The 17,986-nt window shown below is 44.5% G+C and overlaps 6 protein-coding genes across 7 annotated transcripts in view; 3 read left to right on the forward strand and 3 right to left on the reverse strand.

Annotated features, from left to right (window-relative positions):
- Positions 1-7,662, reverse strand: part of LOC126561656 (inositol polyphosphate 5-phosphatase E) — a 35,055-nt gene extending 27,393 nt beyond the window's left edge. The window contains exons 1-3 of the mRNA XM_050217941.1: positions 5,590-7,662; positions 5,258-5,520; positions 4,703-4,833 (exon numbers count right to left, since the gene is read on the reverse strand). Of these exons, the coding sequence (XP_050073898.1) occupies positions 4,725-4,833; positions 5,258-5,520; positions 5,590-7,662 (2,445 nt within the window). The 3' untranslated portion in view covers positions 4,703-4,724. The remainder of the gene's footprint in view (positions 1-4,702; positions 4,834-5,257; positions 5,521-5,589) is intronic.
- Positions 1-17,986, forward strand: part of LOC126561488 (uncharacterized) — a 581,387-nt gene that overhangs the window by 410,718 nt on the left and 152,683 nt on the right. The window lies entirely within an intron of this gene.
- The window catches only part of LOC126563452 (H/ACA ribonucleoprotein complex subunit 3), a 334,268-nt gene that overhangs the window by 211,937 nt on the left and 104,345 nt on the right, over positions 1-17,986 (reverse strand). The gene's annotated exons all lie outside the window — the stretch shown is intronic.
- LOC126563527 (uncharacterized) overlaps positions 1-17,986 on the reverse strand; it is a 387,646-nt gene that overhangs the window by 35,381 nt on the left and 334,279 nt on the right. The gene's annotated exons all lie outside the window — the stretch shown is intronic.
- On the forward strand, positions 8,984-10,670 carry LOC126562014 (uncharacterized). Its single transcript, XM_050218424.1, has 2 exons — positions 8,984-9,019; positions 9,108-10,670. Exons 1-2 carry the CDS (start codon positions 8,984-8,986, stop codon positions 10,668-10,670), a joined length of 1,599 nt encoding a protein of 532 aa, XP_050074381.1.
- On the forward strand, positions 12,803-14,638 carry LOC126561041 (mRNA-capping enzyme). Its single transcript, XM_050216990.1, has one exon. It carries the CDS (start codon positions 12,803-12,805, stop codon positions 14,636-14,638), a length of 1,836 nt encoding a protein of 611 aa, XP_050072947.1.

Genomic DNA, 17,986 nt, shown 5'->3' on the forward strand with positions numbered 1-17,986 from the left:
ACTGGAAAATCACACTATCCGTTCCTTCCGAAAACTCCAAAAACCAGCGTAAATTGCACGGAACTGACTGCTTGGTTGCCCGTACATTTGCTAACCGTACCCGGGTTACTACTACTCCGTTCGCTTCGTGTGTACGGTTTGGTTGTCGTTAGAACCGATCTAGTCAGCATCGGAACGGAAATCTCCTTAATATCCGTGTTTTGCGCTCCCTCTCATCGCTCGCCACCATATCCGGACTGCTGCACTGCACTGGAGAAGATAATTTCGAGTCAAAAGCACGTACACACCCATACACTGGTGCAACTGCATCCGATGCTTTCTAAGGGTAGTAAATGTTTCGTACGCCTTGTTTGATTTGTATGATGGTATCCATGTTTTATGGCAAGATCCTTTACACAACTCTTTACCAAGTTTGTTACGATTACAGCACACACACACACATTCACGACACACCACAGTCAATTGCTTTCACTTACATCTCCGTAAGAGAGTGCGTGCTTACTGATGTGTCCGTCTTCTTCATAGCATTGCACTAATTCCACACAGGAAGACGATCGAGCGGATTTGCTTCAGAGTACGTTCTCAGACAGACACCACCACTCGACCACGAAAGTAGTAAGACTCGTAAACAACGTTTTGTCCCACTATCACCACTACTACTACAACCTACTTCTAGCCCCAATGGACCCCACCAACACTACGATCCCGGCCGGAGCGCACAACGATGGCTACTGATCATCCTTCCAAGCAATGTCCTACGATTGGCATCGTTCCGGTGCTAGTAAACAAGCCACCATGCTAACGTGCCGGTGTAGTTGTGTTGTTTGGAACCGATTTCTTGCTCGTTGATAGCAAAAACGCTACAGAACGCAACGTCAGGTAATCTGACGGGTGCTAATATCACACCGGAAGGGTGTTGGTGACCTGTGACGCAGGGTGGTTTGTGTGTTATCTTGTAGAAATGCTATTCGCTGAGAAAAGATTTCGAGAAAAAAAAACACCTTTTCGGATTCAGAATGGGGAAAAACATTCTCCAAAAAGGGGAAAACGTGTTTGAACCGAAAGTATGCACGAAGGCATGAATAAGCCAGGAAGGTTACACAAACAGAACAGTGTAATTTGCTTTCGATTCTCTTGCGTAAAGCATACCTTTTCTTTCGCGGGAAAATCATGGGAAAATGATCCGAATACTCTCCTCGGCTGTAACGCCTTGAGAATTAAAATGGCGGATAAATCGAAAAGGAGGCGTGGTTTAGTGTTTGTATGCGACTGAGGAAACCATCACTAGATGGCATTGCCCTTTTTTCGGCTGCGTACGTGCATGCTTTGCATTTTTATGGGATGTTTGCTTTATGGCATGTTGTATCGCATTTTGAGTATCAATCAATATGAGATAGTAATACATCAAACGTAGTGAAGGATTAATAATGTTCTTTCATTCTGACTACATGTAGATTAAAAAAAATCCTTGTATAATTGAGCACCGGACCGGTTTTTATCAATCGGTTCAGTTGAAACGCCAGCTACACCGGTCCTTATACGGCAGGTCCGAGGCTCAAACCCTATTCGGACCGTTCTCCCTTAGTGTGGGCTGACTATGCAATAATTCTCGTATTCAAGAGGTGTATCAATAGGGCCTCGAAAGGACTTGATCCGAAACTGGGGATCCCCAACTTACACTCCGATTAGGGCCTCTTTTTGCACGATGTCTCTTGGAGATATTGGGGGTTAAATGTTATAGTAAAAAGACGGCTTATTTTACTCTTTCAACTTGACATGCAACACATTATGCATCCATCTGATCAAGTTTTTCTTTTTTTACTAAAAAAAAGGTACCAAAATTACATCAAAATGATTACTAAAACTATTTGGGAAACCGTCATTTAAAACGGAAAAATACCTTGAAAAGTGTAAAATAACTGTGGTATGGTACCCCGTAATAATAATATTAAGTTTACAATAACGAAAAAGGATATATTTTTTTTTTTTTATTTTAAGTATGACGACGGCTTGCGGAGTATTGTTGTCAACACCGTATGTGATGACTATGTATACAAACAAGATTACCGGGGCATTTCTTTGTTTTTTTATGCCTTATCCCGGGCATGCTCGGTTAACGAAAAAGGATAATTATTGTGATATTTGTATATAAAAAAACACAATGTAAAGCACAACCACCTATTAGAGAAGAGTGAAAAAGGGTAAAAGAAATCAGCAGCTTCACTGATCATACGTGGTATGGATTTTATTCTCTTACATTCCTCCAATATGCTGATTCTAGATGAGCAAGATGTTTGTGATTTCTGTTGAGATACGTCTTTCTGTTTGTTTCTTTGTTATAATCATTTCCTAGAAAGTTAGATAGTTTTACACCTCACCTAAGACTCACGAATCTACAGTTTTTTATAGATGCTATAAAATTGTTATCGGTTTGTTCTGAGTTTTGCTGCCTGCTATTTCATGACTTTCATGATTACAATCCTATAAAATAACGCATTTGGAAGATGTCGATACAGTTCTCGTTTGAGTTTGCTTTCCTTTTGGTTTGCAATTTTGCGTAGCCTTTCAAACTGTCGTTCACATAATGATTTTTATCTCTAAAAAGGTTAACAGCGCAAAAGGGAATGGATGAGTGAATTTCACATGTTTAATTTCAAAACACTTAGTAGTTGCTGCAGTTGCAAAACTTCCAATGATAGGGTTATTCTCTTTACAGTAGTGTTTTCAATTGCTATACGATTCCGATTGCTTTGTATGCATACCTTCTTCTAAAAACGAGTATTATAAAGCCGCAGATTTAAAACCTAAACCACCGCCGCTTAAACTTATCACCTGCGCACGTAAAAGTATTTCCGATCTGATCGTGTCGTTCGATCAAATCTACTGGGAGAATGTATGTAGGAATGCATGCATCGTTAGTGGAACTGAGAATTGTGGAATAATGGCTTGCATTACACTGCGATTTAAAGGTTCAAGAGTGGATGGTTTGCTACTAGCTTACGACTGTACGTTTAAGTGGTCCATTTTGCTCTAATTAGATGTGGAGCAACAACACATGGGTTAGGTTTTGGTGTAAAACAGCAAAAGGCACAGATGTTAGAAAGATGTCGAGATGCTTTGCTTCTTCTACAAATCGAGATAGTTGGGTTGTTGGACAGTTCGGGCCGAACACGATTGCTACTGGTATTTGGAATACGCACACAATGGTAGTTAGTAGCGGACTTAGTGTGTGTCCGCGATTACGTACGCTAGCGTGTATACCACTATATCAATCCATTGCATTGCGCTAATTAGTAATTATCGAGATCGAACCATACATAGCTCACGATCAAAGGCTTACAACATAAACAATTTTATACATAAATGAAGAAAAAATAAATCTTTGGTTTTGTCTTGCTTTTTCAGTTGATTTCACAAGAACAACAGCATTATCAGTTGCTTTTAGATGATATCTCAATTGATGGATACTGTTCACTTAGACTGAGCTGAAGTTACCTATAACTTTGTCATTCTTGTGAAATCATCTAAAATTCCATAAAAAATAAAACAATCTAGTATTATCCTACATCTTCGCATACTTTTCTTAAGCAAATGACTAGTAAGTTGCATAAATTGTTAAGATCACAATGTAAAACATTAAACATAAAAAAGACTATAGTAAACCCGATTGCTTACAAGCGGAAGAAACGAAAATCTTTTAAAACCTTTAAATTGACTAGTGTTTTATAGATATGTTTTTTTCTGCAAAAGTTTAGCCTCAGCAGTCCTTAAATGATCTCCATCCATACGATCACTTGCACTTGCCTAGTAGCACACACACACACACTATAAGAGGAACGATGTCAGTTTTGTATATATATCTTGCATGGTTCATTCTGTCACTCGGTTCAACGCTCGGAATACTTGAGCACTCAAAGGTAGAGTGTCCTCTAGAGCAGAGATATCGGCACTACTTCCGCTACTATCTCACGTACACCTGTAAGTTTGTTGTATACAATTGCTAGTATATCTAAAACAGTAGAGAAAGGCTATAGGTTTCTTTTGTCTTTTCAATCGTCTTTTTAGTCACTGGCAACCTCCTGTATGCTTTTCATACTTTATCAAAGCAATTTGCCTTTTGTTTGATGCTAGTTTTTATTGGTTTTTAATTGCATTTTAGTAACGCTTCTTCTATCCTCAAACACACTCACACTCGTGCTAAACACAGTTTCAATGTATGTTTTCTAATTAAATGAGCTCATCGTTACGCCTTACTGTGTAATATTGAAGTAAATGACTAGCAGTTTTGTCGATCGATCGCTATCTTGTAAATCACCCACTAGCTACTTCCTACCTGACTGACTAGAGTAAATGGAGAAGGAACACTTAAGGCTTTCCGTTTTTGAGTGAGGAGACTATTCTTCAAAGTTGAGCTATCTGCGTTTTTAGTAACACTTTTTGCCACGATAAATTTTAAATATTTGTTGCAGCGAAGGAATCATAGGACACGCATGCTTTCACGCTCTATTATTATTCCTTTCTAGCACATACATTTCTATGTGAAAGTGTAGTTTGTCTTATCAATTATTAAGCTCCAACATTGTCAACATTGTCAAATCGCATGGTTTGATCAATTTCATTGTTCCACTTTAAATTCCCTGCTTTATCGCTGTCTCTTTCCCGTGCTGTTGTGGCGGCTTACTATAGTTTACTCTGCGCTTACCTTAACGGTCGAATAACCGGCGTCATTGTATGTTGCATACGGCCGATGAACCAGCTCCGGAATTGTCTAAGCGCCGTTTCATACCCTCCAGATACACTTCTCGATTGAACAGTCCTGCTGCGAGTGGTACGCTGTTTGAAGGGAAAGCAAAAGTTTTAAATTAAAATGCGTAATTCCTCACGCGGATTCTTCTTCATATTTCGAAGTGTCTATCGTACTTGAAAACGCATTTATCGTAAGGTTATATGAAGTTGAAAACAGGAAATTGGGTAAATGCCATCCCGCTTGCTCGAGTAAATCGATGGCCGCTTAGTGTGGTCGATTGGTTCAGTAAACGGCGGATTTATATTCGATTTGTTTCCATATAAGCCAACGTTGAAAGATTTTATGTAAATTTTTACTTTTTAAAATGATGATGATATTTCTTCGAAACGAAATCATTTTTTTTCGCAGCTGTTTTTCCTCTTCTTTTGCTCCACAATCTCAAGAGGTTTAGACATGCATTTTCTAACTCTCCCAGTACTCCCATTGTCTTGTAATGTCCTCATTACTTACGTATCAATACCAGGTCGTATAATGTTCCGAAACAGCGCCCATACCGGTTTGTGATCGGACGACGTTATGCTCTGCACCGAATCGTACGCAAGACATTTGACTGGCGACGGTGGATGTGAAATTTTACCCCCGGGCGGTAAGTTGGAACCACGCCGATGAACCGTCGTCACTGGCAGGGGTTTAAATTTGTACAGAATCCGATCGGTGTAAGCAGGAGCGCGCTGTTTGCTCGACGAATCGAAACGCTGCGTACCGGGATCGTACTGAAAAGTAGATAAGCATGCAACATTCAAAATCAAATCCATGTTTTACTACAACCCCACTAAGCTTACCTTATACGTCGGTGGGAACGTAATTTTCGCCTCACGGAACCCCCGAAATGCGGCCCCATCCGAAAGCACCGACGTAAGCTGATCGGTATGCATGAACCCGTGCGGCAAATGTGCCGGTAGTGGGAACTGTGTCGTTTCGATCCACTGCATCAGCTTGTCCCTCGGTTCGCTCAATCGAAAGTTCAAATCACCACACCAGTAAACACTGTCAAAGTTTTGCGTCACATCCTTGTTCCGGTGCTTCACCGTTAAATTCCGCGGCAGATCCAGTGCGTGTATGATTTTCTTCACATCCGACACACGTTCCTTCACCTTTTGCTGGTGTGCCGTCAGGTGGGACGTTACGAACAGAAACGAAGTGCCGAACAGACAGAAGGAAATCGCAACCGCACCTTTCGTACGAAAAGCGGTCCCAGGACGTACGGAAAGACACGCATCTTCCGGCTCGGAGCAAAACCATATCAAATCGCGCCGAATAAAAGCGGCCAAATGAAGCGTCCCGAGACTGGTGGAATGTAGCAGTATGTGGGACGGTCCTAACGTTTCCTGTAGCGTCACTTCCCATTCGAACCGTTCCGAGCAGGATTCCTGTGTGCCAAACACGATAATGTCGGGCACGTGCTCGAGTGCGGTCGGCAGTACGAAATCATTCATCTGTCGCGGTGGACTTTGCCCGTTCATGTTCCAGGTGCCGACGAAAATGGTCACTTCTCGGGTGGGCAATATTTTGTCCAGCTCCGTTGCACCTAGCAGTGACGTCGAACCGAGCCTACCATGGAGAAAGTTTCGCTGACGAGCTTTTTCGGCCGGAATTAAATTAAGCACGTGTGCCGCCATCAAAGCTTGCCGGGCAAGAGAATCGGCCGATCCAGGTGGTGGTTTAGGTGCCGAATCCGACTCGTCAATCTCCCCAGCGGATGCTACCGTCGTTACCATGTCAAATGACATCGATTTTCGTGACTCTCGCTGATCGATCGGATCACATCCACCCGGTAGCAACAAATCGTCCTCCTTTTCGGCGATATTCGGTGAGCTGTAGTGCTGTTCCATCTTCTCGTACCCGTCCATATTGCAACGGTGCAGGGGCGGTAGGAAGCGTTCCTTGAAGCGTGATTTGCTCGACATGATTGCACGCTGTGTGTGGTTTTGATATTCGCGAAAAACGATCGGCTTTGTGACGACACGATTGTTGACAAGCGAAACGGTCGCTTTCGGGCTGCGTCCATTGGCGTTGTACTCGTCCTGCTGGGGCGTTTCAACCTGTGGCGGACCAACCTCCAACGGTCGACGGTGGCGCGATGGACTCGATTTTTCGATCGGATAGCTTGTGCTTGATTTAGCCGTTAGTTCCAGCTTTAGCTGTTGCCGGCGTTGTTGCATTTCGAGATCGTACGACTCGCTACCGGCACTGGAGCTGCCCGTAGCTGCTGGGTGGGAGTAACGATTTCTTGGCGGTGACTTTACGATTGCTTCATCGATCGAGCAGCAAAGATTAAACTGTCCGCCGGCTCCGGTAGACCCACTTGTTCCACCGACTGCGTTTCCTCCGCTAACGTAGCTACTAAGCCGATTGCCAAGTGAAATACGGTTGGAGGAAGTGTCTCGTTTTCGTATTGCGGTTGGAATTTTGGTCGCCGTCGAACCTTCCGGACCCGTCGACGAGGTGGTGGTAGTTGTGGTCGTCGTTGATGACGTTGAAAGTAATTGGTACGAGTTGGTATCGCTTGGATTGGACGAATCTTGCCGCTGGCTGGCGGTACTGCTGGTGGTCGATGTGGTCGTAGCAGTAGTTGCTGTGCCACCATTACTGCTACTGTTGTGATTTGCCTTCGTTGCGTGCTGTGCATTGGTATGATGATTGCCGAGCAAACTAAAGCACGATCCACTGTCTACCGTTTGCTGTTCATCCTCACTTTCCGAGCATCGTTGCGGCTCAACACGTGACGAACGCTTCGACAGCAAACCAAGAAACGGTCGTTTGCCCTTTCCGCTAGCATTGTTGCTGCTGTTGGACACATTGGCGCTACCGGGTGGTGGTTTTGAGCCACTTGGCTCGGGGTGCATTTTATCCATCGTGATTACTTGTGTTATGGCTGGAGAGCGACGACAATGGTTCTTCGACACTGTTATTTGTCGATCACTGCTTCACACATACACACTTTCCTTATATAAGACAAATAAACATGCCGTTTTCGGCGGTAGGACGCCAAAGGAAGCTGCAGCGATCGGGTTCGATTGCAGCTGGTAACTAACTAAGAACGGACGACGTTCATGGCCACGACGACGACGACGGCGACAACATCCACCAACACGGGTACAGTAACGATGCTCTCCGTGCATTGTTATTTATTTTTAGCCACCACAAACGGGTAGCGGTCCACTCGCAAGCTGTGCCCTTGATTTATATGATGTAGATGACGATGATGGTACGTCTCTAGGGTCCACGCGACAGGACCGCGGCAGGTGACGGGAGGACACTTTCGTTTCGTTTCTATCATGTTCCACCGGCACAGCGTATACTAACCAGGTGTTGGCGTTGCATTCATCCTGAAACAGAGGGCGGCGCACATACACAGACACACCTTTCGCTGTTTAATGCGGGGAGCTCATTTACATCATTGCTCAATCAGGTGCGAAACCAAGTGCAATATGACGATGATAGTGCTTAATCCGAAGGGGTAACTTCTTTCCTGGGGCTGGGGAATTTTGTTTCGTCGTATTTGCAGGTGTCTGAAGTAAACAAAACAATTAGTTGACACACTTGAACGCTTTATCTCGTTGCACGCTTTTCTGGCACGAACGAAAACAACGACGAAAAAAAGGGAAGTCCAATTCCGCTGCAATTGCGCAAACTAACCGTGCTAGCAGTGCCGTCGAACTGGAATCCTTTTACCACCCACTGGCCGTAACCAACCGGGCTCAGTACATATGATTTTCGTGTTTTTTTTTATTGTCCAGGATTATTTATTTACTTCTTGTGTCAAACGGAGTTGACAGTACGGAAAAGGATAAACAAAAGGCTTTTGTAAAATTAGGATAAAATTTAATGGAAAATGTTGTAATATTGCGCACACAAAATATTTTAGTAAACGAAAATCAGTATCAAATCATCTAAAACAAATAATTTAATTAAATGACATTAAAAATTGTCAAAATATTGTGTTTAAACGTGCACTCTGTCCAATACATCACAGATGACAGCCGTCTTGACAGAACGTAAACAATCGCGATTAAATGGTAAAATAAAAGTGATGTTCGCGCAAGAGAAAAGCAGACAAATTCAGTACGGGTGAAAATAGTGTGTGTAGGTTTTCCGTCTTGCTAATATTCCCCGCTGCTGGGAAATCATTCCCGCTCTAAACTCCCTGGCAAACAACCGAATCCGCAATCCGTGATGGATATTAACAGAAATAATGCTTTTTTCGAAAAGGTATGGAGTACATGTTTTGGTTCACACCAGTGAAGTAGCATGTTGTTGACTTTGGTTCGCTTTGTTCTCTTTCTGTCTTTTCTGTTAGTTAAAAGAAAATGTTACGGATTCTTTCGACCGTTTGCGGAAAGCGGTCGATATGAGGGAAAAGCTGTTGCTCAGACAGCTAACGGTCGTGGTGCAGCAGGCCCAGCACATCACCTTCGAGTACGATAGTATCCGGTTTCTGGGTGACGGGGAGGACGATTTGGTGGGCCGTATACGTACGTACGGCAGGTACAACATTGACAACTTTAATGTGATCCTGCAGAAGGAACCGTACGAAAACGAGGATTACATACTTCCCTCGAACGATCACGATTTGATGCACAAAAGTTGCCGCCAGGGTGCGGACGATGAGCGCAATCCGGAGAGTGAGGAAATTGTGGTGGAGTTTTTTAGCAACCGTAGTTTGATAAAGGATAGCGCTGAAATGGTACGCGAATCAATTATAAACCTAACGCTGAACGAAAGCCGTGAGCTGATCGATCGGACAATCGGCGGTGGTGGTGGGGTTGTTGCTGGCACTACCAACGAAGAACCGTTGCGTGCATGTAGTAAAATCGATCCAACAATAATGCATCGGTCGTACAGTAGGGGTCGGAACTCCCTATCCGATATACAGCTAGATTCACTTTCCTTCCAAGGTGATCAGCAGCACCAACAGCAACAGGACGATGGCAGTAATAACAACGTTGCCAATAGCAACGCAAAGCCAGCCCGGACCGTATCGCGTGAGGGTGAAAAACTGGTTTCACTTTCGCTACCACCACCACAGCGCATGATACCAAAAGCTTCTCAAACGGATGGATTGATTGTCGCCAGCGGCACTGACTCGGAAGGGAATGTCCGTGAGTCCACCACAACGACCACGTGCAAGGCGGCTATTGATAAGCGTATGAAGAACGTTAACCATGTCACAATGAACAGTTGTGGCAGCACGATCAATCTGAAGAACGTGACCAATCTTACGATAAACTCGTGCTCGGAAAGAGCACAGCTAAAGGAACGAACAACTGTCACCGAGACCAAGTGCCCTTCTGAGGAAGGTAGTCCCGAGTGTGGATTTTACAAACGACTCATTACGGAGAACAAAATCCTACGCAATCATATTCTCAAATCAAAGCTGGGAGTCGGAGGAGTTGGATCACGCTACGCCAAGTCACAGCCACAGCCGTTAGTGAGCTCTTCCGTTTCGGATCGTTCGCTCGCTTCGGTACCGGACGAAACGATCACCGACTCAAAGGCACCGTCGAACAACAATGATACGGATGATGGTGGTGGTCTATCAAGCAGTACCTCCACCAGCACCAGCAGTGCACCGCCAGCAGGGCTGCCAGAAACCAATCTTAACATTCCCCTTTCCGAGCAGGAACTACAGCAAATGTTCGACATACCGTCGTCGATGTGCGAAAAAAGTCTCTCCTTTGTGTTGGGTGAACTGTACGGTTTGCCAGCTGGTGGGGTGGACGCACTGGCCGGATCCGCACCCGGCAAAACAAAAGAACACACCATGCAGATCCAGCAATGGTTAAAGCAAATTATCTCCGAAGCAGAAACGGAACCGTTTCAAAATGCCGAAATGCTTGAATTTAGCAAAATTCACGATTAATTCAGGATGCACGTGGCGGGATGTGTGAGATCCTGTGACACGCCCCCATCCCGGTAAATGTTCCCTAAAGAAAGCTTTTTTTGTTTTGTTTTACAGTTAATCTAAGCGTAAAGCGGGCGACTTCTTAATGTATTATCTGTGATTGTGTTTAGGTTCCAATTTCGCAAATGTATGTAATTCACCTAATCCTGGGACCTTCGCGATGCGGTTCGGGTGTGTAGGCCACTTCTAAATATTTTTAAATCTAAAAACGAAAAGATTTCAGCAAACCCTTTTATCACCATTATTATTTGCACCTATTTCTTTGCTTTGGGTTTGCATCTTTTTCTTTCTTTCTTTCATTCTTTCTTTGTTTAAAAAATAATTCAGATATTAGATTCAAGGTTTTTCAATTATTTGCTATACTATTTTTATCTTTTGCATTATCTTTTTTATGAATAACATTCCACTATTGCGCAATGTGCATGTGCATTGTACACTCACGGAATCAGTTTCAACGCTGTGTGCCATTGTGGACGATGATAAAGCGTACTTAGGAGATAATTTAATTGTTCAGATACAGTCTTAAGCAGAGAGTACCGGATTATCGATCCATTCTCAGCAGTACTCTCCTTCTACTACATTGGCGATTGTGGATACGGTTTCTTAAAGTTCGATACTACAAATTAAATTACCATTATTGCAAGGATCTACTAGGATAGATCTGCTACATCTTTACACCGATGAGATTATAATGGGTGTGTGAGTACTTATGGTAAAGAAAAGTGGATTCAAAAATTAGTAAAAAATAAAATATGTGTGTATGGTGTGTGATCTGTGTGATCCTTCTCGATTGTCGTTTGTCGAGAAGCGTACAGTAGTAATGGCGGTGTTCATTATTATAGCTTCTTTTGGTAAAATAAAAATATTTCATACTACTGATACATGTGTGTAATAAAAACGAAAAATATGCAAGAATTTAGCTATAAATCATTAATTTTTATTTAAATTTAATAACCGTACTCACACACAAGAAAAGCAATTATAGGCCATTGTGGATATGAAAGAAAGCTGAGGGTCATTGTCATGATTCTTATCCCTCCTACTGCTTACATTAAATCGTAAAATACCTTTGAATGAACGCTAAGTAATCTTCTTGCGATCGTTGATGAATCGGCGATTACTCGCTCAGTTTTGGTCCGACCAGTGAGTGAAGCATATCGTTGGGTGTGGCTTTGGTGGCTATGAGGGTCTCAAAATGTTTTTTTTTGAATTTTTTGGACCCCCTTAGCCCGTGGAAAATCGACGACGAATCGACGGGGATGCCATTTACAAACTGACCCGAGCCCCCTGTAGATCTTTATAGACTAGGTTTGTACTGCTCTGGCGGGGATAGAAGTTTGCTGGAATCTACCCATCTAAGACGAAAGAGGTCCTAAAACCGGTGTAACGCGTGCTTGTCCGTTGATCTTTTACAGTCAATCGGTTTCAATGTATCCTTTTTCGCTTTCCTTTCAGTAGCAACATGTGTGCAACAAATCGTAAGTAACTATAGTTGGTTAAATAAAAAAGGTATTCATAAAAAATCGCCGCAAAAAAAAAGTATCCCCTTGTAACGTCCCATTCAAACTGCTCCGCAGTTTGCCATCATTACAGAACGAACTCGACAGCGCATTGACAGTTGTGCTTTAACTCGTCCCAACAATAAACACAATCATAGCTGTCAAAAAATGAACTAAAAAAATATCACCATTCTGACTTGTCAAATCATCTGCTCACGTACATTTACCTGCTTGAGCTTGCCTTGGCGAATACATTTTTCGATTCCCTAACACAACTGTTTACGTAGTAAAATCGGTACCTTCCTGTCCCAGTGAGGCTTGCAAACAAACGCGCATTGTGAGTGGCCTGTGGTCACAAACAATAAACACACGTCGATAGAGCAAAAAAGTACGCGTTGTGGGTGAGAACACAAAAAAAAGCGATGGTGCATTGAGCGGAGAGCAGCAAGTGTTGAGATTACTTTTCTGTGAGCAAGGGAGCCCATCGTCGAAGGAAATCCCTTTTTGCTACCCTGTGTTGCATAGCTCAAACAGTTACGACCGTCTGCGTCGTATCCATCCAACATCCAGCAACACCAGCAGCCAACCAGCATGTCTCGCGGACCCGGACCAATACCTCCCCGCTGGCTGCACTGTCCGCGAAAGTCGGAAAAGCTTATAGCGAACCATTTCCTAGCCTTCAAGACACCGCTGAAGCGCGAATTTGAAGCCAACATGCCCGTCCAGTGTGCCTTTCGGCCCTCGATGCTGTTCAACTTGCTGAAGCTACACAAGCAACGGATCGGCCTGTGGATTGATCTTACCAACACGAACCGTTTCTACGACAAGAACGAAGTCATAGATGCTGGCTGCAAGTACATTAAGCTGCAGTGCCGCGGTCACGGCGAAACACCATCCGTACAGCAAACGAAAGCCTTCATTGAGCTTGTGGACGAATTTATACAGGAGCGGCCGATCGACCTGATCGGTGTGCACTGTACGCATGGGTTCAATCGGACCGGCTTCCTGATCGTTTCCTACATGGTTGAGCGGATGGATTGTGGGCTGGATGCGGCACTGGCCGCATTCGCTGATGCACGTCCGCCGGGCATTTACAAGGGTGATTACATACGGGAGCTGTACGAACGGTACGCGGAGGAGGAAGATGTACCGCCACCACCGGAACTGCCCGCCTGGTGTCTAGAGTATGACGATGACGATCAGCCAAACAACAATCTGGTGGAGGAGGACGACGACAACGACGGCCATCACAACAGTGGACAGGCAAGAGGAACCAAGCGTCGTACGGATGAGGCGGGTGAAAATGGTCAGTCCAGTGGGCCAAAGCGTAAGCGTGTTTCGTACAATCAGAATGCCGTCTTTATGGACGGTGTGCCGAACGTGACACTCGTGACGGATGAGACGCTAATCGCCCAACTGCAGCAACGGGTCCGTACGATGTGCGGTAGCAAACTCGCGGGCTTTGCCGGTGCACAGCCCGTCTCGATGGATTTGCACAACATACGCTACCTCACCGAAATGCCGTACCGGGTGTCGTGGAAGGCGGACGGGACACGCTACATGATGCTGATACTGGGTGAGGATAAGATCTATTTCCTCGATCGGGACAATTCGATATTCGCCGTGAAAGGGATCCGGTTTCCGATGCTTGCGAACGCAAACCAGCACGTCACGGACACACTGGTCGATGGTGAGATGGTAATCGATGAGTACAAGCAGCAGTCCATACCCCGCTATCTCGTGTACGACATCATCTACCTGAACAACCGCGAAGTCCGGAAGCAACCGTTCCACCCGAACCGGTTAAGTTTGATCGACCGGGAGCTGATACAGCCGCGGGCGCGTGCCATGCAGCTCGGCACGCTCGATCGGCGCAGCGAACCGTTCGGTGTGCGGCTGAAAGAGTTCTGGGACATTGGCAAATCACAGTCGCTGCTCGGGCCAAAGTTTAAGCAAGCGCTCAGCCACGAACCGGACGGTCTCATCTACCAGCCGTCGCTCGATCCGTACGAATCGGGCGTGTGCCCGCGCGTGCTCAAGTGGAAACCGCATCACATGAACTCGATCGACTTTCGGCTGGTGATAAAGAAGGAAAACAAGCTGGGCATGCTGCCGGGCAAGGTCGGCCTGCTGTACGTCGGCGGGATGGATCAGAGCTTTAGCGAGATCAAGCTCACGAGCGAACTGCTCAAGCTGAACAACAAAATTATCGAATGTAAGTTCGACAAGGAGTGGGTGCTGATGCGCGAGCGGACGGACAAATCGTTCCCGAACAGCTTCCAGACGGCGAAAAATGTGTGGGAAAGCATCCGCCATCCGGTAACGGAAGCGATACTGTTAACGCTGATCCAGGAGAAGGGCTACCAGGGGGAAAGGGATCCAGGAGAAAGGGATACGAAACTGATGCCACCACCACAGTCGCATTAATGGGTGCGGAGGGGGCGGTTTTTTTTTATTACCAAGACTACTGCTCCGGCAGCTGCCCCGTGGCATGAGTTTTATGTATCCGTGCACTAATCGGCTGATTACACTCATTTATCAATTGAAAATTGATATTTTTATGCATCGTTGCATGGTGAAATGTTTTGTTTTTGAAACCGGATTGGGACAGAAACAACGTGTGTTTACTTTATATAGCGAGAGCAGCAGCAGGATGAGAGAAGAACTGAGGACATTCTCACACGTAATTGTTTCCGACACCCTGTATTGATTAGTTAGTGAATTCACATTTTCGGATAGCAGCAAACCATTATATTTTAAGGTTGATTGTGACGAGTAGCGTTAAAGGAAAAAGCTGCAAAATTTCTTCACATGACAGGGACCCGGGTTCTAATTCCCATCCGGGACAGTTTCCCCGTAGTGTGAGGATTATGATTGTCCAACTACGTGGTATCAGCAAGTCTAGTAAACCAAGCGATTAGTCGGCGTGACCTGGTGGTTGGTCGTTAAGCCAAGAAAAAGACGAAGAAGAAGCAGAAACATGCGAAAGACACGTTTCATAGGGTAGAAAAACGGTATTCTATGAAAAGAAGAAAGAAGAAAATAACAAAATATGTATCTCTATACAGTGGCAATTGACTGTTGTAATCTTGGAATAAAGTTGTTATTACAAATTGCACACACACGTGCATCAGTGGCTCATTCGGAGTCCTTTCGGAGTAAGCCCTAAGTGGAAAGTGGAGTGGAAATAGAGGCTCTCCCTCGATCACAATCTAAACAAGACACAAATTGTAGCGTGACTGTAAAAACTGCTTAGCCAGGAGCAAAAGGCGTTTAAATAAAATGATGAAAAAATATGTTTACTTTAACAAAGGTCGGCTTTAGCTACCCTGTAGTTTATGAAGTATTTTAAAATTCGATACGTTAATTTATTTCATTTTCATTTTATTATTCTCTACCACTTACCAGAACATCACTTTTAGCTATCTCTTCTAGTTTTTGTTTTATAGTCTAAAAACAATTATTCGTATTGTCGATTTTCCACGGGAATGCTGTTATTTTCCGCTATAACTCAGCGGGGGGTGAAGGGATCGGGTTGAGGTGTTCGGCAAAAAGATGCGCGGCCTCAAGACGCATCTAACGGTATGCCGGACGCCAGGATCGGACCAAGAATGGCCGAGTTATTGCCGGTTTTCCACGAAAATGGTGTTATTTTCCTCAATAACTCGGCGGGGGGCGGAGGGATCGAGTTGGGGTGTTCGGCAAAAAGATGCGCGGCTTCAAGACGCATCTAACGGTATGCCGTACACCAGGATCGAACCAAGCACGGCCGAGTTATCGCCGATTTTCCACGAGAATGCTGGTGGCAGAAATCCCCCACCCCCGCCGCCCCAGGGATTTGGAAAATTCCCCTTAGTTTCCTTTTGTATATAAAAACACGTTGTGGAGGTCTTTTTGAAAGAAATTTTAAGAAAGAAACTAAATTCAGGACAAATATCATAAAATTGGGAAAACACTCCAAATTGAGCGGAAAAATATTTGTCATGACGGAAAGAAACTAATTTTCGGACCACTTTTAAAATTTCCATTTGCTACCTCTTCGCCTGGTATGCTCTCCTGTTACTCCTGGTCGGATTTTGCCGCATCGAAATCCACAAAAATCTGGCACAAAAATCCGTCCAGGAGCGACTTGTAGTAACAGGAGAACATACATTCGAAGAGGCAGCTCGGGCCGGCCAAAAAATTTCAAATCCAGTTTTAATTTTCGTAATCCAAGTTAAAATTGAGTTGGAAATTTTAAGTTTGGAATTCAACATTAAATTTTGCCGCCGGTTTTTAAACTGATTTTGGAATTTTTTGGCCGGCCCGAGCTGCCTCTTCGAATGTATGTTCTCCTGTTACTACAAGTCGCTCCTGGACGGATTTTTGTGCCAGATTTTTGTGGATTTCGATGCGGCAAAATCCGACCAGGAGTAACAGGAGAGCATACCAGGCGAAGAGGTAGCAAATGGAAATTTTAAAAGTGGTCCGAAAATTAGTTTCTTTCCGTCATGACAAATATTTTTCCGCTCAATTTGGAGTGTTTTCCCAATTTTATGATATTTGTCCTGAATTTAGTTTCTTTCTTAAAATTTCTTTCAAAAAGACCTCCACAATGAATTTTCGAATATAAAAGGGAACTAAGGGGGATTTTCCAAATCCCCCTTAGTTGGGGCGCCGGGGGTGGGGGATTTCTGCCACCAGCATTCCCGTGGAAAATCGGCGATAACTCGGTCATTCTCGGCGATAACTCGGTCCGATCCTGGCGTACGGCATACCATTGGATGCGTCTTGAGGCCGCGCATCTTTTTGCGGAACACCCCAACCCGATCCTTTCACTCCCCGCCGAGTTATTGCGGAAAATAACAGCATTCCCGTGGAAAATCGACATTAACTCGGCCACTCCTGGTCCGATCCTGGCGTACGGCATACCGTTGGATGCGTCTTGAAGCCGCGCATCTTTTTGCCGAACACCCCAACTCGATCCCTCCGCCCCCCGCCGAGTTATTGCGGAAAATAACAGCATTTTCGTGGAAACCTTGGTCATTCCTGGTCCTATCCTGGCGTCCGGCATACCGTTGGATGCGTCTTGAAGCCGCGCATCTTTTTGCCAAACACCCCAACTCGATCCCTCCGCCCCCCGCCGAGTTATTGAGGAAAATAACACCATTTTCGTGGAAAACCGGCGATAACTCGGTCATACTTGGTCCTATCCTGGCGTCCGGCATACCGTTGGAAGCGTCTTAAGGCCGCGCATCTTTTTGCCGAACACCCCAACCCGATCCCACCACCCACCGCCAAATGGTCCAATGAAAAATGGGATTTCTGCAATGGTTGAACCTTTTACGATCATCGTTCGCTGATAAATGGAACAACATATCAAAGGACAGCTCTCGAAAAGTGAAAATTTGATAAAGAAAATGTAAAACCAACATCCTCTCACATACTTTGAATACAGTTTATTAACAGTTAGGATTTGAATTTCGACTTGACTAAAAAAAAAAAACATAATTAAAAATTATCACCAGATCGTTCGATAGAATGTTTCAGCGTGTGCCTCTGTGTGTTGGCTCTGCTGGCTCTACTACTCCTTTCACAACTGTACTTGTTTTATCCTCCCCGCTTTTCAGTTGTGTTTATGTATTTGTGTTTTTGATAAAACAATTTACAGCTTTAAGATGAAACAGTTAGATGCGTTTCATTTGTCCTCCCTTCCCGCAATAAAGCTTCTTCTCACACACACACACACTTGTTTGCTATTTATTTACTATAAGTACTAAAACGGGAGGGGAATTT

The sequence above is a fragment of the Anopheles maculipalpis genome, chromosome 3RL, assembly GCF_943734695.1.
Source record: "Anopheles maculipalpis chromosome 3RL, idAnoMacuDA_375_x, whole genome shotgun sequence".
In the NCBI taxonomy this organism is placed as follows: domain Eukaryota; kingdom Metazoa; phylum Arthropoda; class Insecta; order Diptera; family Culicidae; genus Anopheles; species Anopheles maculipalpis.

Coding starts and splice junctions, on each gene's coding strand:
- LOC126561041 (XM_050216990.1), top strand. CDS start 12,803: ATGTCTCGCGGACCCGGACCAATACCTCCCCGCTGGCTGCACTGTCCG.
- LOC126562014 (XM_050218424.1), top strand. CDS start 8,984: ATGGATATTAACAGAAATAATGCTTTTTTCGAAAAG. Junction 9,020..9,107: donor ATAATGCTTTTTTCGAAAAG/GTATGGAGTACA, acceptor CTTTTCTGTTAG/TTAAAAGAAAATGTTACGGA.